Below are 23,110 nucleotides of genomic sequence, written 5' to 3' on the forward strand. Positions count from 1 at the left end.
GGGGTGATGGGGGAGACAGACACAGGTGTGGGCAGGCATCCTGGGGCTGCTTTGGGTGCCACTGAGTGCAGCGGAGACGGCTGAGCCAGCCAGCAGGCTGAGGCTTGTTTTATATATGCAACCCCACACAGAGGACTATCTTTGAAAATCAAGCCAACACTTCACAGATACCTAATACTGCAATGAGTAATTAAAAAACAAACAAACCTAAGGTGAGGCCCCTGATCCTAAAGAGCTCATAGCCTCTTAGAAAATATGTGACATACATAAAATTGTCTTCAACATCCAGGTGTCTCACCTGACTTAAACATGGGGACCAAGTCTATTCTAGCTGCCGACGTCTTCTTTCTGCTGCCAGCAGCCACCCACCCCCTGCACGCCGGTGATGTCATCCCACTGCATTCATCATGGGCGCAGGGGTCAAGAGTGCCCTCCTTGGACACCGTTAACCTCTGGAGAGGCTGCATCCTCCAGCCTGTGCAACTGGGAGAGAAAAGATGACCACAGAGGGGAAGGGTATTTGCTGTGCCAAAAATAAAGGAAGGGCCTCTTCCAGGCTTATGATTATGGGTCCTCCCCAGTGTAGGACTCCCTTTATGTGCTGTGATTCAGTGCCACTTGCCCAATTTTTGTTGAACATCTGTTTCATGCTGAGCTCTGAGCAGGCATGTTGTCAAGAGCTTTACAGATGGATGGACAAGCAAGACAAATAAAGTAGAAATTGAACTCCCTGCAGTCTCGTGCTAGCTAGAGATCTGCACAGGATGTTATGGGGGAACCCAGAAAAGCATTAGGTTGGAGACTGAGGGGCCTTAGTGGAGGCAGCATAGATTAGAGTTGCATCTTGAAAAGTTGGTAGGAGTTAGCTTGGAAGACAAAGGAACGAGCATGGTCCTGGAAAGAGAAAACAGCAGGTATCAAGGCATGACGGGCGCAGGAGAGCTGTAGTGTTCCAGTAATGCTGCTTGAGCAGAGACGGCCTTGGAGGAGGGCAGTGCGCTGGGGGAACAGACAGCAAGAGGGCTTGAGAATTCAGGGAGATGCATTTCAAGAATGCTCGACAACTGTGTCTACTTTGGCAGCTGGAATAGGGTTGGTACGGTGGCGAACAGAGGGTGCTGGGTGGTGGGTCCAGAGCAAACGGGACACACGCAGGTGAAGACAGAGACGAGCAACCCCTCCAAGAAGCTTGGCTATGGAAGCAAACACAACAAAATCAAGCAACGGCAGCACCAACAAGCTTTTCCAGGGATGCGTGGACTTGAACACTGTTAAATGCTAAGAGAAGAGAGTCCCTGGAGAAGGAAGACTCAGCAAAGGGAAGACCACTGAGTCAGAGTTTCCCAGACTGAACCAGTCATGCAAATCCAGAGCCCTGGGTGAAGAGCTCGTGCAGGCGTGTCAGAAGGAAGGAAAGAGATAAAGTTCAGATGCAGGTAAGTGGGCGGGGAATGGTGGGAATCTGAGTGATTTCCTGTCTGGTGCGGGATGTGCTGCCTGGGGTAGGACATGGGGCCAGGGGCTGAGCACAAGGTGGAGAGCTGGAAGGGAGGCGACAGCCTGTTCAAACAGCTTCCTAAGGGATGTAGGACTGCTTAGGCATAGGTGTAAAACTGGACAGGCAGTACCAAGACTCAGCTGTGGGTGGGCATTTGAGTTGTGGGTAGCTAAGGGCTCAGCCATGAGATGTTCTCCAGCACCTCTCGGTCCTCCAGAGGTAACAGGGGAGGTACTAGGGCTGGAGTTTGCTAGGCAAGAACAGGAGAGGACTAAAAGAGCAAGGGGAGTTTCAGTAGTGGGCTGTATTTTCCAGCCTGCATAGCGAATGCTTTGGCCAGCTTGGCAGATTAGGGAACATGGAGCCAGTTCCAGGATGGCAAATATGATCAGGTACAGTGGGAAGATGCAACATAAGATACTTACAAGTAATACAAGAATGATCCATTTAGAGCAGTACAGTTAGAGTGGTCCGAAAAAAGTACTCTCTAATGGCTAGCTTCTCAGAATGTGTTCAAGATCAAGGCTAACTCCCCAGATCTTCCAAGTCCACTGGTGTGATCCCACAGAACTTCAGTGCCAGTAACACAGTGATGACTGTGTACAGCACGTGTGTTTCCTGAGCTAACCGAGAGCCATCCTTTACACTGGCACACCCTGAAATCATTCCTAACAGACAAAAGCTCAAGAGAAGGGGCCAGAGGGGAGGACACCAACACCCACGGTAAGCAGCCTGTTGGAAAGTTCGTCGCTGCACTTGTCTTCACGTGGTGCCGGCATTCGAGCTGGGGTTTTCTTAGTGGCAAGGACAAGATCACACACATCCTGGGAGGCACCTATAATTTTCCATCATTACATAAAGTCATTGGCTCATCTTTATGACCTGTTTTGACTTCCAAAGGTGAAAGTCAGGATAAGGGAATGCATTTTTTGGGACCTAGAGCCACACATTCTGGATTTGATTTTCTTCTTCTTCCATCTCTTCTGCTGACATTTAGACTCGAGATGGTGGAATGGGAAGAGATCTCTGAAGCTGGTGTGTGTGGTGTCACCTCACAGAGGCCTAGAGCAGCGAGGTGGCCCTGCTAACATCGCAGCAGCAGTTAGAAGTAAAACTGAAAGGAATGCCCAGGTTGTCCAACTTCCCTCACCATCACACTGCGCCACACCACCAGGTCCAGAGGCACCACAAGCGATAGCACCTCTGTCCTCATCCTGAGCATACAAAAGCCCTTGGTGTGGAGTCAAGGCTTGCGAAGTCATGAGTTCAGAGGCATGGACTGTTCTGGATACACAAAGGGGGCCAGACAACAGGGGATGGACAGTGAGGCCAGGCCTGGGCCAGAGCTCTGGGGAGAGCCGCTCTGTCTTGGATAAACCTGTGCCCATGGTGCCCAAGCCGAGGGAGTGGGGTGGGGCCTCCTGGTGGTGAGGTGAGCCACAGCCCCCTTCCTCCCCACATCTCTCGCCCTGAGCTCCACAGGGTCACGGTGCTACGCAGCAGCCCCAGAAGCAGTTTATGCCAGGGGTTTCCAGGCTCTGTCCCACGTACCTCTTGTTACATAACCTCACACTGCAAACCCAATTCGGCACCCGCTCTATCTTCCCGCGCTCCCGCCTGACCACAAGCCTGCAGAGACAGAGCAAGAGGATTCCTTGGCAGGGTGGGGAACAGCAGGGCGCAGGGCCCAGGGCAGCTCTACGGAGCTCTACAGGTATACACTGATCCGGGTAAAAGGAGGAGGACTGAGCAGCAGCAGAGCCCCGGCACAAGCCCAGCCCAGCCTCCCAAGGAGGCAAGCCAAGTCCCAGTCGCGGTCTGAGAGGGAGCCTTGTCACCAATTTATGTCACGGCAAATCTTTGAAACAAATGTAAAGGGGCAAATGCAATAATCCAAGAAAACTGAATCAAAGCACATTAGGGGCAAACTTGAACCTCGGGTGTCCAAGTTTCACTCCCTTCTGAAGGTCGGTGAACAAAGGTACATTCTGCCCTTTCAAAGACTGCATTTGTAGATCCATCAGCGCAGAAGCTGATGTGTTAGATGTTGTTAGATGGCCTCTTCCACTGCAGTGACCTCAGCGAGGTTCTGTCCTGGTGCCACCCATCTGGCCTGGGCACTTCCCTGGGCCACCTTTCCCTCTCTCTCCCCAGCCTCAGAGTCTGGCCTATGCTATACACCAAGTCCCGAGCTGCTATTAGTAGCTCAAGTTTCTGCATCATTTACTGTTTCAAATATAAATGATTGGGGCCAGCACTGTCGCTTAGTAGGCTAGGCTTCTGCCTGTGGCACTGGCATCCCATATGGCCGCTGGTTCTAGTCCCGGCTGCTCCTCTTCCCATCCAGCTCTCCTCTATGGCCTGGGGAAGCAGCAAAAGATAGTCCAAGTGCTTGGGGCCCTGTACCTACATGGGAAACCCAGAAGAAGCTCCTGGTTCCTGGCTTCAGATTGGCCCAGCCCAGGCTGCTGTGGCTATTTAGAGAGTGAACCAGCGGATGGAAGACCTTTGTCTCTCCCTCTCTCTGTTTATAACTCTACCTCTCAAATGCATAAATTTTAAAAATCATTAACAAATATAAATGGGAATTCAAGGTTGTTTCCTATAATAACATCCCTCTGACTCACTGGCTTTACGCCATGCTTCCTTGAAAGAGCTGGGGAGGTAGTGCGCAGTAGCATGTCGGGAATGCCACTCAGGGGCCAGTCCCACCCACAGGCAAGTGCTCTGTGAAAACTCCTCCATGGTGAGTACACAGGGAAACAAGGCTGAGAACTTCCTTCCAGAAACAGGCAGTCAGCCCTTTAACTGCCTTAAATCCAATAACTGGTTGTAAGGGAAAAAGTCATCATTTCTGTCTACCAGGGGCTGACGACTTAAAGGAATGGAGTATTTAAATTCAGGAATACTTATAGAGAAGACGGTGAGTCTTCCACCATCATGTCCCTACCTTTCCACACTAAGTCTTCTATGAGCCAAATGCTTGGGCCACCCAGTGTCTCAGAGGCTACACCTGCTGCAGTCTCACAGCGGAGCCAAGGGTGCTAAGTCCTTCCTGTGTGTGGGCCACTTTGTAAGAGAAGGCTTATTGGAGTCTCCCACTAATCCTCTGTGGTGGCTGTCTTGATTATCCCCAGGTAAGAGATGGAGAAACAGCCTGTGGAAGTGTAGGTAATTTGTCCAGGGTCCCAGAGTTAGTAAGTCATAGAACAGGGCTCCATACCCAGGCAGTGGATTCCAAAGCCCAATTCATAACTACTGAACTATTCTGCCTTCTCCCAACAACAACAACAACAAAAGGTGCTTGAGAATGACACCCACCTCAAAGGCTGGAACGGGGTTGGTTCCCTTCACCCACCCCTTTCCTTACTTCTGCACTTGATAAACCCTCTGCATCCACCCAGGCTTTGTCCCCACAGCTCTTCCTGCACTGCGCTGACAGCCCTGCTGCTGTCCTCGCTGTCTGCACACGGAGCTTCCTCCTTCTCCCTCTGGAGGGATGAGCGGAATCTGCAGGTAGGATACAGGTCTTTGAGACAAGCTGAGACTCTGATTTAGCAGGCTGTATGTCTCCGGCCTTGGCCTACCCTCATGCTATAGCACAGGGACTTGCCCAAAGCAGGTGCTCAGTGCATGGCTGCAGAGGTGCCAATGGCTTGGGAGAGGAAACACAGCCTCTGGGGTAAAAGGAGAGCAGGTGGAGCCCTCAGCACCTTCACCAACCACCTTTGCGACTTTGGACCAGTGATGTCGACTCCACGAGCTGGTGATTGGTTGGATTAAATAAGAACTATATGTGCCGCAATCAGTCAGCATCTTCTACACTGCTCTTGCCTTATCTTCAATGAACCCTGGAGATACTTCTGACCATGTGTGTGAGACACCCTGGGGATAACACTGTTTTATCCTCCAGAAACTTGGAAACAAAGTAATGTTTAAGTCGCCAACTAAGGTAATTCTGGGAAAGGTATCACAGGTCAATATCTAACTAATTGCCAAATAAGCAGCATCTGTGCTAATGATAATGGGCGTTTCGTTGGAGGACAAAAATTTTGTGCCAGTGTTGGGGGAAATAGTTCTTCTTTTTTTTTTTTTAAAGGTTTATTTATTTATTTGAAGGGCAAGGTTACAAAAAGTAAGGGAGAGAGAGAGAGAGAGATTTTCTGTCTGCTGGTTCACTCCCTAAATGGCCACAATGACCAGTGCAAGGTCAGGCTAAAGCCAGGAGCTTCTTCCAGGTCTCTCACATGAGTGGCAGGGGCCCAAGTACCTGGGCCATCTTTGCTGCTTCTCCTAGGTGCATTAGCAGGATGCTGGAACGGAAGTGGAGCAGCCAGGACTCGAACCAGCACCCATATGGGATGCCAGCACTACAGGTGGTACCCACTATGCCATAGTGCCAGCCCCTGGGAGAATCTTTCTTGAGTAATTGAATTCTAAGCTGAATTTGTAGGGTGAATATTGAGCCCAAAATAAAGTGGAAAGGAGGAACTGAGACCTAGGAACTACTTAGCGCACAGTTTCTATCAGGAGAAACAGGGGACACAAGTGGGGTGGGGGTGGGGGTCTGGGAGGGGCTGAGGAGCAGGAGTCAGGCCAGAAGTGGGAGCCCCCTGAGGCCTGGCAGCTCACTCACTCAGCTCCAGCCTGGGGTCCCCAGGCAAGAAATTGGGGCCTACAGTTACCAGATGTCCTGATTTATTTTTTTTTCTTTTTTTTATTTTTTATTTTTTTGACAGGCAGAGTGGACAGTGAGAGAGAGAGACAGAGAGAAAGGTCTTCCTTTGCCGTTGGTTCACCCTCCAATGGCCGCCGCGGCCGGCGCACCGCGCTGATCCGACGGCAGGAGCCAGGAGCCAGGTGCTTTTCCTGGTCTCCCATGGGGTGCAGGGCCCAAGCACCTGGGCCATCCTCCACTGCACTCCCTGGCCACAGCAGAGGGCTGGCCTGGAAGAGGGGCAACCGGGACAGAACCCGGCGCTCCGACCGGGACTAGAACCCGGTGTGCCGGCGCTGCTAGGCGGAGGATTAGCCTAGTGAGCCGCAGCGCCGGCCCCTGATTTATTTTTTTTAACAGCAAGGATGAAATCTGGATTTCTATGCAAAATCTCATATTCTAAAAGTTTGTCCAAAAAATTGAAAAATTTAAAATAGATTCTGTGATGCCAGCTTTGTGGCATAGCAGGTAAAGCCTGCAACACCAACATCCCATATGGGCACCAGTTTGAGACCCGGCTGCTCCATTTCCTATCCAGCTCCCTATTAATGGCCTGGGAAAGCAGCAGAGGATGGCTCAAGTGGTTGGGCCCTTGCATCCATGTGGGAGACCTCATTCCTGGCTTTGGCTTGGCCTAGCCCTGTCCATTATGGCCACCAGGGGAGTGAACCAGCAGATGGAAGATCTCTCTCTCTCTTTCAAGTAAATAAATAAATCTTAAACAAAACAAAAACAAAATCACGTGCACAGATTGAACTCAATCTGAGGAGCACTATTTAGAATTTCTGCTATTGGAAATGCAGTGGAAGCAGAGGGCAGGGAAGAGCCATAGACGTTACTTGCATACCAGGCCGAAATATTTGGACTTTTTTCATACAGAAAATACAGGACCCATGAAAGGATGCCAGCCAACACCCTTTCCATCCCGATACCCCCACCCAAAAGGAGGAATCGCGGAAACCACTCTGTGTGCTGTGACTGTCACCATAACAGGCTTCCCTTCATTCTCTCTGTCAATGGTTTTGCCTAAGAGACAGCGGGTGTGCTTTACTTATCACTGTGGTTGGCTTCAACTCTAAGTCTTAAATTAGATAGTACTGAATGTCCCTTTCAGCTCTGACGTCCTAAGAGGCTCTGACTCTGTATGGAAGAATTAAGCTAGCTCTTAACTGACACATACTAAAAAATGTCCTGAGATCTGAACACCGAGCAGTTTCCTCACCGTCGCGTCTTAATTTCACTTGCTCATCCTCGGTGACCCCACTGAAACCCGGTGGTCACTCCCACGTAATGAGAAGGAAAGCTGAGGCTCAGGCAGGCTGCGTGACTCGTTCATGGTCACACGAGGGCCACTGGCAGAGCCGGAGCCCCAGCCCAGGTTGCAGACCCAGCACGCCTCTGACCCCCAGAACTCAAAGACAGGCATAGGTCAAGTCCCTCCACGCTGTCCCGGGGGATGAGATTCCATTTCTGAGGGGCTTCTTAGGTGCGTCTGGAAGCTGCCCGAGATCCCTCTGGATCTAGGTTAGACGGGCGTGTAGTGCAGAGGGTGAGGGGAGCCCACGTCCGTCCTTACCTTACTCAGCAGGCCGTCTTCTAAGTTTCCCACGGGCAGCGATTTCATGGCTTCCTGGTGAATCTGGAGTAGGGTGGCAACTTCTTGTTTTTTTTTCCTCAGTGGATGGCAACACCTGTGGGCAGCTTTCCCAGTGATGTCAGTCTCTGGGTGCTAAATTTCTTTGTATACACAGACTAGAGACTGGTGCTCTGAACTCTCCACTCAAGTTCTAATTTCCAGCTATCATCTTTTGGGAACAAAAAAAGAAAAAAGAATGTAAAAGAGAGAGCTGATGAATTTTTGAACTCTCCACTCAAGTTCTAATTTCCAGCTATCATCTTTTGGGAACGAAAAAAAGAAAAAAGAATGTAAAAGAGAGAGCTGATGAATTTGAGTCCAGCCTAATTTTATCCTGGGTAGTTCTATGGCCTGATACTTGGCCCAGAGGGCAATTTTCCAAGCTGTATTTCCCACCCCAAGTTTAAAGGTTTCACTGAAGACAGAAAAGCCCTGTAGTCGGCTTCTCCCTTTGGTTATATGCTCTTGTCCTGACACTAATTGCACCCTGGAGCTTATACCTCAGTGTCTGTATCCTGTTGACAGTAAATATCCCTTGCCCTCCAATCCACAAAATCCCACAGATTGATTTACCTTCTGTACCGTACACAAATAGGGATCTGCCAAACAGCTGGCCTGGCACCCCCATTATGCCTACAAACAAGTGATCAGGTCTCGTCAAGCAGATTAGGGCAAAACAGTCAGCCTTTGAAAAACATACACACACAGGCACATGAGCGCGTGCATACACACACACACGCACGCACGCACACACGCAGAGAAGCGTGAGTATGCACAGACACAGACACACACACGCACACAGAAGCATGCGTACACACACACCACACACACACACACACACACACACACACACACACACGAGCAACAGTAAGGCAGGGCTCCTTTTGCTCACCTGCCGAGCCTTAAATGTAATTCCCCTCTTCCCACTTGAAAGCTGCCATTAAAAATAAAGTCAGTGTAAACAGACCCCTTGAGAGTCGAGGAGCCACTCATGTTTTGCCGGTAAAATTCATGTTGGAAAACAGCTCAGGCAGTAAATTCCCGGTCTGGCTGGCTGGGGCTAGTTGTACTACAGAAAAAAAAAATCACAATGGCCTGATCTCCCCGAAGCTGGTAAACATCCCAGAGCCTGCTCGCAGCTGAGCTAAGGGAATCTCAGCGCCTCTGCCATCCCGGCTCCCTCGTGAGCCAACAAGGCAAGAGGCTCTCCAAACCCACCTCTGAGTGCCGCCTCCAGTGACTCAGCACCTGTCGGGCGCCTCGGGGGGCCTGCTCCACTCCACTTCTGGCTGCCTCAGCATTTGCATATCTTCCCAGGTTAGATCACCTCGGGGCTCCCAGCTGCTCGTGCCCCACCCACCTCATTAGCTCCAGCTTTCAGTCAGCTTCTACAGAGACCTTCCAGAAATCTGTCGTCTGGAGTGAATATTATAAACCATTCCCCATGGCCCTCTAATGGTCTCCCTTAAAACTGCCATGACTTTCCATTACGTAACCATAATCTCCTTTTTATATCAAATGCTCCCAAATAGCCCAGCATCTTCTTCCCCTTTAGAGTCTCTTACCATTGGACAATCGTGCCACACTATCAGTTTTTCACGGATGAAACAAGAGCCTAACCTTCTGAACTTCGAATTCACAGCACTGAAGCCCCCGGTTTTTTCCCCCTGTGCTTTTGTTTTTTATCCTCACGTCTGCTTTCACTGTAATCATTAACCTGGGAGTCCCCTTCTTTGGGCGGGGCTTTCCTAATGCTCCATGGTTACCGCAGACCCCCGTCATCAGATGTGCAAACTTTCATCATTTTGGCAGCTTCGCCTGCTGTATCTCGCTTGCTCCAGTACTGCGACTGCTCAGAATGTCACAACTGGAATCTCCTGTTGCCCTAAGACCCAGAGACAGCTGCCCCACCTTAGCAGAAAAAACAAACAGGGCCACCTGAGGAGCCTGGGAGAAGAAAGGGGCAGCAGGTGCTCTGGGCGGCTAGCTTCAGCCTGATCGCCCCAGGATGCCAGCTCCAGGTAGCAGGGGTATTGTATGACACACCTTACCTCCGCAAAGCTTCCAAAATACAGGGTGGTCCTGCAAATACAGGCCCTCAGACAGACTGGTGGAGACCGATTTCCTAGCAGATAAGAGATCTCTGGCTAACAGTGGATTAGCAGGAGTTCAGGCCATAGCATGTCCAGGGCAGTATGCCAGAACACTAGAGGTTCAAAGTTGGCCCAGATTCCACCTCTTCTTCAGGCGATAAACTCCCTCATGTCCCATGATGCACACCAAACGCAAGTAAGACAGTGCGGACCAGTTTGGGCTGTATTTCTGCTGTGGAGACCCGGAACATATTTTTTAAAGGTCTCGACCCGAAAGCTGTCAACATGAGAAGTCCTGGGACGATCGGAACGCCCTCGCTCCGCAGAAGTGTCTGCCACGGATTTTCTCCGTGATGGAGAACTTCAAGGGGACCCAAACGTCTCAAATGTGCGGATGTCTTGGAGTCCACCAGGGTGAGACTCCAGTTTACTCTTTCACAGACTGCCTGTAATTCTGGGCTGACTCAAAGCTGATGCCTCAAAGATCTGACTGAGATAATCATCAGGTGACACCCACAGCGCTGACCCATCAGAGGAGGGACTCTGTTAGGGAAGCCTCAGGGCCTAGCATGTAACCCTCAAGAAATAGTGGAGGGTCGGCGCTGTGGCACAGTAGGCTAAGCCTTCTCCTGTGGCGCCGGCATCCCACATGGGTGCATGTTTGAGTCCCAGCTATGCCTCTTCAGATTCAGCTCTCTGCTTACTGCCTGCGAAAGCAGTGGAAGATGGCCCAAGTGTTTGGGCCCCTGCACCAGCATGGGAGAACTGGAAGAAGCTCCTGGCTCTTGGCCCAGCTTCAGCTGCTGCAGCCATTTGGGGCGTGAACAAGCAGATGCCTCTCTCTCAGTCTCTTACTCTGACTCTCACTCTGTCTCTCAAATAAATGGATGAAATCTTAAAAAAATATTGGATGTTCATTGGATTGCATTAAACATGAAACAGTCATTCTAATGAAACATTTTAAGATACATAAAATCACTTTATAAATTTAAATAATACACCTGTGGCTACTTCACTTATATAAGAGCCTTTTATAAAAGAATTAGCATAGTACTTGGCACATGGAAGGACCTTTATAGATATTTGTCTTTGGGCCAGTGCTGTGGTGTAGTGGGTTAAGCTGCTGTCTGCAGTGCCAGCATCCCATATGGGCGCCAGTTTGAGTCCTGGCTCCCAGTTAATGCACCTGGGAAAGCAGTGGAAGATGGCCCAAGTTAATGGGCCCCTGCGCCTGCATGGAAGACCGGGAGAAAGCACCTGGCTCCTGGCGTCTACTGCTTTCCCAGGCCACAGCAGAGAGCTGGACTGGAAGACGAGCAGCCGGGACTAGAACCAACGCCTATATGGGATGCCGATGCCGCAGGTGGAGGATTAACCATGGCACTGACCCCAAATCAACTTTTTGTGACTACAGCAAAATACCTGAGACAACAATTTTTTTTTAATATTTACTTCAAATGAAAGGCATAACAACAGAGAGAGAAGAGACAGATACCTTCCATCCTCTGGTTCACTCCCCAAATGGCCACAACATCCTGGGCCAGGCACCCTGGGACTCCATCTGGGTCTCCCACCAAGGGCCTACGCACTTGGATCACTCTCACTGCTTTCCCAGGTGCATTAGCAGGGAACTGGATGGGAACTGGAGCAGCCATGATTCAAACTGGAGCTCTGATGCTAGTGTCTCAGATGGTGGTGGCTTCCCTCGCTGTACCACAAGGCCATCCCCAAGGCAAAACCAGATTTATAAAGAGAAAAGGTTTATTTGGCTCACAGTGTTGCAGGTTCAAGGCCAAGGTCAGGCAGTCCCATTGGTTTGGCATCAAGTGAGGGGAGCAGATAGCAACAGCAGAGCACGTGTGGAGGAAGAATTATCTTGCAAAGCAGGAAGCACAGAGAGACAGATTGTACCAAACCCAGGCTTCTCTAACAAGCTTCTCACTGGAATTACCTTCTGAAGGCATACCCCTAATGACGTAGGGGCTCCAACAGGCTCCATCTCCCAACACCATAATGGGATTAAGTTTTCACGGGATTAATGCTATCAACCTATGACTCTGGGGTATAAATTCCTGCATACATGTGGGGACCAAATCATATTCAAACCATAGCAGCCCTTTTCTCATTCCACAACTGAATCCCATCCTATCTACAGGCATAAGATAAAGTGAGAAAAGTAAATGTGTACACAATTAACAAAAGTGGACAGGGAATAGAGAAATGTCCCTTGGAGAAGCAGATTTCAACTCAGAAAGCCCAAAGCAACAACAGGATAAGATAGCTTTGCACCTGAAGGAAGCCACTATTTGCAGCCAAAACTGCCAGGAATGCGGAAAATCTGCCCAGTGATCAAAACATGTCATGTGGAGCTTGAAGGCCAAGGACCCATCTCTCTTTGTAAAAGTCCTGCTTCCAGCTGATCCATAAAAACTACACCATTTCTTAACCACATTTATTATCTCAATATAGCCACAAAGAGGGGGTAGTCTGCTAACATTAGTCTGCAGAAAGAAAACAAAACTTAACACCAATGGTTCTGCCACTTGTATGGCCTGAGATCAATGAAAAAGAATGAGAAACAACTAGTTCTGTCAGCCCCAGCTTCCCGTGCAGCGAAGATGAACTGTTTTGGTGACAGATTGGTATAAACGAGCAGTGTGGGCTGGGACAGGTCAGACTGCCCCTGCGTCCATCTGTCATGTGTCCATCCGTCCATTATTCTGCACACTACAAAGCTATTCTGGCTCCTCCCCATGCTCTCGCTGGAAGGTGACCCAGAACTTGTTTTTACAGAGACCGAGTGTCAATGTAATAAAACCCCTGCTATGGCTTGGATGCCACATCATTTTCAAATCCAACAGTGAAAGGTGCTTCCGTCTTCCAATCTTCATTCCTGGTTAAAAACAAAAGGTTGTATTTCCATCTGAAACCTCTCCTTCAGTCTGGGCCAGCTCCCTCACTGTGCCCTGAGCCACGTGAGGCTGGCACTTTATAAAGCTGGCACCACCAGAACAAAGCCGAGAGTGACAAGGGCATTCAAGGAAGCAGGCTCTTGGCTTCATTATTTCTTATGACCTGAAGCTACCCAGTAAGTTTACCGAACAGCTTACCTTGGTTCCTGAGGTGTTTGAGAGGAGGGGACAGGAATTGCTTGTTGCCAATTCTTGGGCAACACAGGAACTGCTTTCCCTCCCTGCCATGCACTGCTGAGGGCACAGAGCAAAATTTGCCTGTGTTTTAGCTAAAGGAGACCCAGACTGAAGATAGAGACACAGAGGCCCGTGGAATGAAATAGAAGGCCCAGTAACAGACTCACACAGATATACACATTTGGTCTTTGCCAGAGTATAAACACAGCTCAGTGAAGATATTCTTTTCAACAGATGCTGGTGGAACATTGGTCATCTACCACCATGCACAGAGAAAGATGCAACCTTTGATATAAGCTCACACCTTACATAAAGATGAACTCAAAATGGTGTGTAGGTATAAAGGAAACACATAAAATTATGAAGGTCATAGAGAGAAATATAGGGTAAATCCTTATGACTGGGGATACTGAGAAATGACATCAAACAGATGATCTAAAAAAGAAAAAATGTTGTTAAATTAGACTTCATCCAAAAAAAAAAAAAAGTGTGCTCTTAATCTGGAGCATGGCTACATATGACTTCAAAACACATTCCAAAGCTACAGTAACCAAAACAGCATGGTACACAAACCCAGATACATAGCACAATGGAAAAGAATAGAGATTCCAGAAGTAAATCCACTTACTTACAGCTAACTGATTTTCAACAAGGGCAGCAAGGACATACACTTGAGTAAGGAAAGTTTCTTCAATAAAGGGCACCTTAAAAACCCTGGATACTCATACACTAGACCTCTGTCTCTTATCATACACAAAAATTAAGTCAAAATGGTTCAAAGACTTAAATGTAAAACACTACCTATGAAACTACTAGAAGAAAGCATAGAGGAAATGCTTTAGAACAGTGTGTTGAGCATAGGTTGCTTGGAAATGACTTCAGAAGCAAAAGTTCACAAATGCACAGCGGAGGAAAACACAACAAAATGAAGAGACAAGCTGCAGAATGGAAGAAAATATTTATCAAGTATTCATACAGCAAAGGATTAATTTTCAGGCTATACAAGGAAGTCAAACAACAGCAAAAAAGAAAAAAGAAACCCACAAATAATCTGATTTCAAAATGGGCAAATGATCAGACAGACATTTCTCAAAAGAGGATATACATTTACCAACAGCATTTATGTGGAAAACACCATCACTAGTCATCAGGGAAATGCAAATCAAAACCACAAGGAGATATCATCTGACCCCGGTTAGAATGACTATGGTCAAAAAGACAAAAAAAAAAAAAAAAAAAAAAAAAAAAAAAAAAAAAACCACACACACAAATCCTGGTGAGGGTACAGAGAAAGGGAACTTCTCATACACTGTGGGACACAGTGTAAATTAGCAGTCTTTCTGGAAAACAGTATGGATGCAGGTTCCTCCAAAAAACAGAAATAGAACTGCCATACGATCCAGCAATCCCACTACTGAATATAGATCCTAAGTAATTGCAATCAGCATGTCAAAGGGGCATCTGCACTTCACATTGATCGAAGCACTATTCACAATATCCAAGATATGGAATCAGCCTAGTAGTTCACTGATGGATGAATGGATAAAGAAAGTTGTGATTATAGACACACAATGGAATATTCAGCCATTTACAAGAAATGAAATTCTGTCTTTGCAACAGCATGGATGAAACTGTACAGCATTATGTTAAGTAAAGTAAGTCAAGCATGTTCTCACTTATATGCAGAAGCTAAAAAACTTGGTCTTAAAAAAGCAGAGAATGGAATAGTGATTACCGGAACCTGGGAAGTGGGGGTGAGAAGCAGCCGCAGAGAGAGGATGGTTAATGGTTGCAGGGTGCAGTTGGATGTGAGGAATAACTCCTAATGTTTTATGGCACAGTAGGATGGCTATGGTTGATAACGGTGAATTGGATATTTCAGAATAAGTAGAGAAGATCATGAACATTCCCAACACAAAGACATGATGGATGTCTGAAGCGATAGATACATACACCTGATCTGTCATTATCCACTGAATGCCATATTGTACCTCATAAACAAGTATAATTACTAATGTGTCCATTAAAAATAAAAGTAGATTTTCAAAAATTTTGTTCTTCCAAAGATACTATAGCGAGAATAAAGAAACAAAATAGAGACTATGAGACTATATTTAAAAACTATGTTTCTAACAAAGAGTGTGTATCTGGACTATCTAAAAAGTCTCAAACTCAAAATAAGGAAACAAATAATATAACTTTAAAATGGGTAAAGGACTTGGATAGACACTTTATCAAAGAGGATGGAAAGGTGACAAGTAAGCAAATAAAGAGATGGGCAACATCATTAACCACTGTGAAAACGCAAATTAGAAACATGATACCATCATGTACTGACCTGAATGGCTAAAATAAAGAAAAACATGACAATATCAAGTGTTGACAAGTGTACAAAATAACTGGAGTACTCACACATTTCTGCAAAGAATGCAGAAAGGTATAGCACTCTGGGAAGTGGCTTGGTAATTTCTTAGAAAATTAAATATGTCCTTACAATATGATCCCCAGCAATTTATTCCTATACAAGGGTACTTCAAAAAAGCTCATGGAAAAGTGGGACTCAAATATATTTACTTTTGTGCAAAAATGTTGAAATCCATGCATCTGACTGGTCTTCAAAATGTTCATAGAAAGTGCATATTATGAAAAAACTATGCATGGATCTCAACAGTTTTTGTACCAAAATAAATTAATCTTCTAATTCCACTTTTCCATGAGCTTTTAAAAGTCCCCTCCTATACTCTAAGGAAATGTAAGCTTGGTTTACATAGAAACATGTGCACGAGTAGTTCGTGGCAGTTTCATCTATGCCAGTCATAAGCTGGACAGAACACTGATGTCCCTCCAAAGAAAGAGGGAAAAACAAACTGTAACACACCCATACCATAGACTCCTATGCAGCAACCAAAGGGAACAAATATTGATGCACACAGCTTGGATGAATCTTAAAGACTTTCTGTTGAGAGAGAGCACCCAGTTTCAAAAGGTGACATACTAGGTGTACACACTATTTGGCATTCTCAAAAACACTGAGCTGTGGTGACAGAGAACAGCTCAGGGGCTGCCGGGTAAACGTGGAGTGGCAGAGTGGCTGCAAAGGGACAGGGAAGTTTGGAGGATGGTGGAGTTTGTCTGTATCCTGATGTTGGTGGGGTTTTCCTGAATCTACACACATGTTGAAGTGCACAGAACCTCGCACTAAAATTCAAAAAATGAGATTTATAATTTTTAAGCAAAGTTACTCAAGGATATTGATTACAATGTAAATATAATGAAGTTACCAGTTTCCTTATAGATTATATTTTCTGTATTATCTTGTTGAGAAATACAGGTATTGTGAGAAGTACTCAAACTGTGTCTGTTTTGAACTCTCATTGTTAGATCTCAAATATTGCTAATTATTAAACTGCTAATGGTGATTTTTTTTTTTTGATAGGCAGAGTGGACAGTGAGAGAGAGAGACAGAGAGAGAAAGGTCTTCCCTTGCCGTTGGTTCACCCTCCAATGGCCGCCGTTGCAGCCGGCGCACCGCGCTGATCCGATGGCAGGAGCCAGGATCCAGGTGCTTTTTCCTGGTCTCCCATAGGGTGCAGGGCCCAAGCACCTGGGCCATCCTCCACTGCACTCCCTGGCCATAGCAGAGAGCTGGCCTGGAAGAGGGGCAACCGGGACAGAATCCGGCGCCCCGACCGGGACTAGAACCCGGTGTGCCGGCGCCGCAAGGTGGAGGATTAGCCTATTGAGCCACGGCGCCGGCTCTGCTAATGGTGATTTTTAAACTTTAAAAGCAGGTAGGTAACCAGGCAGACTCATCAGATATAATATGATGAGTGAGACATCAGGAGGGCATGCTGGATATGTCAATGTTCTGTTTAAACCTTGGACAGCATCATTTGTGAACGATATATTTTAATAAACAGGTATTCTGGAAAGCGTTAAGAGTATGTAGGAAAAAGGAGGGATGAGAATGAGAGAGAGAACAAATAATTCAAGAGTTGTTGTTTTGGGGTTGTGGAATAATTGGACTTTTTTACTTTTAGTATATTTGTTTTTAACTGATTCTCTACAATAAGCATATGCTAGATATAATCAGAAAAAGGTGCAGGTGCTGTAAATGCTATTTAAATAAAATAAGGTGAACTTATTTCTTGAAACTTCTATTTTATTTGTTCTCCAGTTTTGCCAACATTCATCTGCATAATTGGAAAACAGATCCAATCTCAATACATAAATGTTTGAAAGTAGGAAAACATTAGAATGATTGCAATGTATGTATTCCTGTGTTGGCTTTCTTTATTAAGATGTATCATGCTGAGGGAGGAAGGATATAAATAAAAAAGAATCAAAAATATATGTAGGTCAGAGGCAGTACTAGAACACTAGAACATAAATCATTTGGTGGTACATGTATATTTTCAAGGTAGCTACATAATTTCAAGGGCATTTCACAGAAATATTTGAAAGTACATTGGAAAATCTTAAAAGAACCCTCAGATACACAACTGAACTCATTGCACTCCTGCCTGGTACAAATCTGGCACTAGGTACCAGATAAGCAACCACTTTTTATTCCCTAGGTTCCTCCCTGAAAGGGAACTGGAGAGTCAAGGCCAAAGCATAGGAATGGGTGTCCCCGGCCGTGCATTGATGGGTCAAGTCCCAGCTGGCCCAGACAGTGATTCTGTCCAAAGGAGAACTGTGGGTTAACGCCCTGGCCTGAAGCGCCAGCATCCCATATGGACCAGCTGCTCCTCTTCCAATCCAGCTCTCTGCTGTGGCCTGGGAAAGCAGTAGAAGATGGCCCAAGTCCTTGGGCCCCTGCACCCACGTAGGAGACCTGAAAGAAGCTCCTGGCTCCTGGCTTTGGATCCATGCTGCTGGCTTTTGGATCCATGTTGTGGCCAATCGGAGAGTGAACCAGCGGATGGAAGACCTCTCTCTCTCTCTCTCTGCCTCTCCTCTCTCTGTGTAACTCTGACTTTCAAATAAATAAGTAAATATTTTTTAAAAAAAATAGGCTGACTGCACACGGATGAGGAGAGGGCTAAGTTGAGCAGGTGGCGCTGGGTATCCTCAGCCAGACCTAAGTACAGGCAGAGAGTTGAGCGCTCAGGGACAATGGCCAAAGCAGTTCACCTGGAGGGTGCCAGGTAACCTTGGAAAGACGACACAATGTTCTGAACTCAAGGCCAAAGTTGGCAATAGAGCGCCTTTAAAAGACTTTGAACAACAGACTGATACTGAGAGTAGTTGTGCTCTAAAAGTGCTTACTTCGCAGCTGGCTGTCTGTGGAATTTTCCATCCCTACTAGCCGGCTGACCCTGAGGGCAGAGACTATGTCTGGTTCACTGTGTCATGGGACTCAGGGTTGCTACTGGTCACTTCCGTATCACCGTGCAAACAGAAAAAGGCAGCTCCTCTGGGGAATCCTGTCCCTAGACAGCCGATGCTTAGCTGGGAAGGAAAGCTCTTCTGGGAAGAAGCAGCCCACGCAAGTGAGTACCGGGCTGGGTTTCAGCCCACCCGGCCCCTCACCCAGGCGTCCGGATGGGACGTTAGGTGGAGGCCCTGAGGGACCACGGTAAGGGGCGTGCTCAGAGGTGATCCGATCACGCACTGAACTAGGATAGGACAGCTGGACTGGAAGGGAGAGGAGCAGTCTGAGAGCCTCTACCACTTTCCTGCACTGCTCCAAGAGGTCCTGGATGGTGTGGGCACAAGCACAGGCCTCCCAAACAAACCTGCGCTGCTCAGGGTTTCAGCGATGCCTCAGCCGGAAAACTGTGTTCTCAGCGTCTCGTCTCCAAGCATCGGCTTCTCTCTGGGGCTGTCCCCCTCTTCTCCCTGGGACTGTCCCCCTCTTCCTCCACTCTTGGTTGATGGTGTTTATTCTCGAGGGCCACACCTGTAAGGGTGTGTTCTCACGCTAAGAAACTGTGAAAGGTGCTGTGGAAAATTCTGTGAAGCAATAACTGGTTGGCAATAATTGTCTTTTGTGGTGGAAAGGAAATGGAGAGAGACTCACTTCTCTTGCCGGCTCCTGAGATACCTGCGAAGACCTCTTGGACCAAAGCCAAGTTCATCTCACGAGCAGCTCACTGCAGGTCTACCACCCTAGAACACTGTGGCGCTTCAACTTGCTCCAGCTCTCTCTCTCGGTGGCTTCTCTTCCACCACTGAATACTTCACTGGGGTTCCTGCTGGCTTGGTTCTGCATTTTACTTCCCTGCACCTACACACCCTATCCAGCAGTCCCCACCCCCCAACTTCGGCCCACACCTCTCTTCCAATCGGACCTCACAGTGTCTTGGTATCTCCATATAGGGACTTTGAAAATTTCTCAAAATCTACACACTGAAATCTATCCAACTAGCTTTCATTTTTATCAGTAAAGTAACATATTCTCAAAATATAAGTGAGGGGCTAGCACCATGGCTCACTGGGTTAATCCTCCGCCTGCGACGCTGGCATCCCATATGGGTGCCAGGTTCTAGTCCTGGTTGCTCCTCTTCCAGTCCAGCTCTCTGCTGTGGCCTGGGAAAGCAGTGGAGGATGGCCCAAGTGCTTGGGCCCTGCACCTGCATGGGAGACCAGGAGGAAGCACTTGGCTTCTGGCTTCGGATGGGTGTAGCTCCGGCCGTGGCGGCCATTGGGGGGTGAACCAACAGAAGGAAGGCCTTTCTCTCTGTCTCTCTCTCTTACTGTTTAACTCTATCTGTCAAATAAATAAATAAATAATAATAACAAGTGAAACCACTCAAAGATAGAAAAAGGAAAGTTAAAAATCACACCAGGCAGGCATCACGGTGCCGCGGTTAAGCTTCCCCTTGGGACATCTACATCCCACATTGGCAGGGCACCGGTTTGAGTCCCAGCTACTCTGCTTCTGATTCAACCCTCTGCTAATGTGCCTGGGGAAACAACAGATGATGGCCCAAGTACTTGGGACCCTGCCACCCCTGTGGGAGACCTCGATGGGGTTCCTGGTTCCAGAAGATGGAAGATCTCTCTCTCTCTTTCAAATAAATAAATCTTAAAAAGCAACAAAACAACAACAGCAAAAACAAACAAACAAAAAAACAAAAAAACCCAAGCTAATATCATCACATAACATTTAGGTTTTGCTTTAATGTTTTTTCCCCAACAAAAAATAGGATAATATTGTGCATACTTTCTCTGACTTTATTCTTTTTTTTTTTTGACAGGCAGAGTGGATAGTGAGAGAGACAGAGAGAAAGGTCTTCCTTTTTGCCATTGGTTCACCCTCCAATGGAATGGCTGCCACGGCCGGCGCGATGCGGCCGGCGCACCGCGCTGATCCGAAGCCAGGAGCCAGGTGCTTTTCCTGGTCTCCCATGGGGTGCAGGGCCCAAGCACTTGGGCCATCCTCCATTGCACTCCCAGGCCACAGCAGAGAGCTGGCCTGGAAGAGGGGCAACCGTAAAAGAATCTAGCGCCCTGACTGGGACTAGAACCCGGTGTGCCGGCGCCACAAGGTGGAGGACTAGCCTATTGAGCCGCAGTGCCGGCCTGACTTTATTCTTAAAAACATAATATAAAATTTCCCACCCCACCCCTTCACTCTGTCACATTTACTGCTGTAGACAAAATTCATTCCTCAAATAGCTACTTAATAGTCTATTGTGTGGTTGTGCCACAATTTAGTTCTGAGCGGCACACTCTTTGTTTTGAGGTTTCTGCCTGGAAACAAACAATTCTGCCATTCATCTATACTTTTCAGTAAACTAAAATGGCGTAAGTAAGAGTTGTCTTTTCTTTAGATACAAATCAGCTGTTAAAGCACTTCGTCCCGCTGCTTTTAAAAGTGTAAGATCTATTTTTAAAGTGTTTGTTAATCTTTATTTGAAAAGCAGAGTGAGAGAGGTCTTCCATGCTGTGGTTCACTCCCCAAACGCCTGCAACAGCTAGAGCTGTTCCAGGCTGAAGTCGGGAAACAGGAATTCCTCGTGGGTCTCCCAAGTGGGTGGCAGAGACGCAAGCACTTGAGCCATCCTCTGCTGCCTCCCAGATGCGTTAGCAGGGAGCTGGAGCAGAAGCAGAGGTGGAGATGCCACTCAATTCCAAGCACTTCCATGTGAGATGCGGTGCCCCGAGCAGCGATTTACACTGCAGTGCCACAAACCAGCCACCGAAACTAACAAATCTGCTTGTTAGCATTTCCAAGGCTATTGCTGGGTTTAAGTTGTCTACCTCTTCTAGAATCAGTGTTGGCAACTGACTCAAAAATCATCCATTTCCTCCAAATTGTCAAATTTATTACCATAGATTTTTACACAATATTCCTTTATGATTCTTTTGATATCTTTCGTACAAAACTCTTGATCTTTTCTCCAGATATGCTTTTCTTCCAGTTTTACGAAAAACAAGAAAAGAAACATCATGATCCCCAACTTGAAGTTATCTTTATCCCTTACTTTCCACAATTAATCTTCCATTCAATCCTGTTTGCCTCTTAAATAGCTCTTCAGTCTATCTATCCATCTCTCTTGAAGATCACTGCCATTGCTTCTCTTTGTCTTTAGCGTATCTTTATGAAAATGGCAATGTCTTCTTCTTCTTCTTCTTTTTTTTTTTCTTTTTTGACAGGCAGAGTGGACAGTGAGAGAGAGAGACAGAGAGAAAGGTCTTCCTTTGCCGTTGGTTCACCCTCCAATGGTCGCTGTGCCCGGTGCACTGCGGCCGGCGCACCGCGCTGATCCGATGTCAGGAGCCAGGTGCTTATCCTGGTCTCCCATGGGGTGCAGGGCCCAAGGACTTGGGCCATCCTCCACTGCACTCTCAGGCCACAGCAGAGAGCTGGCCTGGAAGAGGGGCAACTGGGACAGAATCCGGCGCCTCGATCGGGACTAGAACCTGGTGTGCTGGCGCTGCAGGTGGAGGATTAGCCTATTGCGGCAATGTCTTCTAACTTCTGTCTCTCTCCACTTCCCTACTTGCCTGTCACTGTGCCATTTCCACACTGGAACCAGAGCAATCTTAAACTTTCTATTAGATCACATCTCTTTCTTGCTAAAACCCCCTTAAATAGGTTGCACTGCTAAGATAAGTTCTGGGGCTGATGCTGTGGTGCAGCGGGTAAAGCTACCGCCTGCGATGTCGGAATCCAATATGGGCGCTGGTTTGAGTCTCGGCTGCTCTGCTTCCAATCCAGCTCTCTGCTGTGGCCTGGGAAAGCAGTAGAAGATAGCTCAGGTCCTTGGACCCCTGCACCCACGTGGGAGACCTGGAAGAAACTCCTGGTTCCTGGCCTCAGATCAGCCGTTGTGGCCATCTGGGGAGTGAACCAGCAGATGAAAAACCTCTCTTGCTCACTCTCTCTGCCTCTGCCTCTCTGTAACTCTGCCTTTCAAATAAATAAATCTTAAAAAAAAAAAAAAAAAAGTTCCAAAGTCCTTCTTTATGCCTCCATGATCCTGTATGATAGATGCTTGTCTGCTTTAAAACTGTCAGCTCTGACTACTATCTCTCTCCTCCATCTCTAAAGTCTTATTCCAATGCCCATTCTTCGTTCTTCTGAAAGCACCAAGTTAGAAAGAAGAGCTTATTTAGTAAAGGGTACTATAAAAACTGCCTCTCCATCTTGAAGAAAGCTTAGGTTAAACCCCTACCTCACACCGTATTTCTAGTGTAGAATACATTTAGAACTTTTAAATCTTGAAATAAATTGTAAGAGAATATATGTATAATCTAAGAACCAAGGAGAAGGTTCTAGTCAAGAAGTCAAGACGCTATACAAGGAAAGATGATATGTTGGGTAATTATATAAACATGTAAACTGGTTGTATGGCAAAAGGTACCACAAAATGGTAAATAATAGTTTGGCATAAAATATTTACAAGGTAAATAAAGAAAAAGGTCACTATATGTGTCAACAAACTCTCACTGGGAGAAAAAGATGTGTGGCAAGCACGGTGACTCAGCTGGTTAAGCCTGTACTTACAACACCAGCAGCCCTTATTAGAGTGCTGGCTGGAGTCCTGGCTGCATTTCTGATCC

At 47.1% G+C, this 23,110-nt stretch overlaps 1 protein-coding gene across 7 annotated transcripts in view; it reads right to left on the reverse strand.

Annotated features, from left to right (window-relative positions):
* Positions 1-23,110, reverse strand: part of MAB21L3 (mab-21 like 3) — a 54,452-nt gene that overhangs the window by 11,106 nt on the left and 20,236 nt on the right. Inside the window, exons 1-3 of one of the 7 annotated variants that reach the window (XM_089336986.1) lie at positions 9,417-9,761; positions 8,744-8,920; positions 7,792-8,020 (exon numbers count right to left, since the gene is read on the reverse strand). In XM_089336986.1, coding sequence (XP_089193112.1) covers positions 7,792-7,839 — 48 coding nt within the window. In that variant the 5' untranslated portion in view covers positions 7,840-8,020; positions 8,744-8,920; positions 9,417-9,761. The other 6 variants (XM_008264611.5, XM_089336989.1, XM_089336988.1 and 3 more) reach the window with 6 other exon arrangements.

Source organism: Oryctolagus cuniculus, chromosome 7, assembly GCF_051225735.1.
Source record: "Oryctolagus cuniculus isolate XC-2025 breed Fujian yellow rabbit chromosome 7, ASM5122573v1, whole genome shotgun sequence".
Lineage (NCBI taxonomy): Eukaryota > Metazoa > Chordata > Mammalia > Lagomorpha > Leporidae > Oryctolagus > Oryctolagus cuniculus.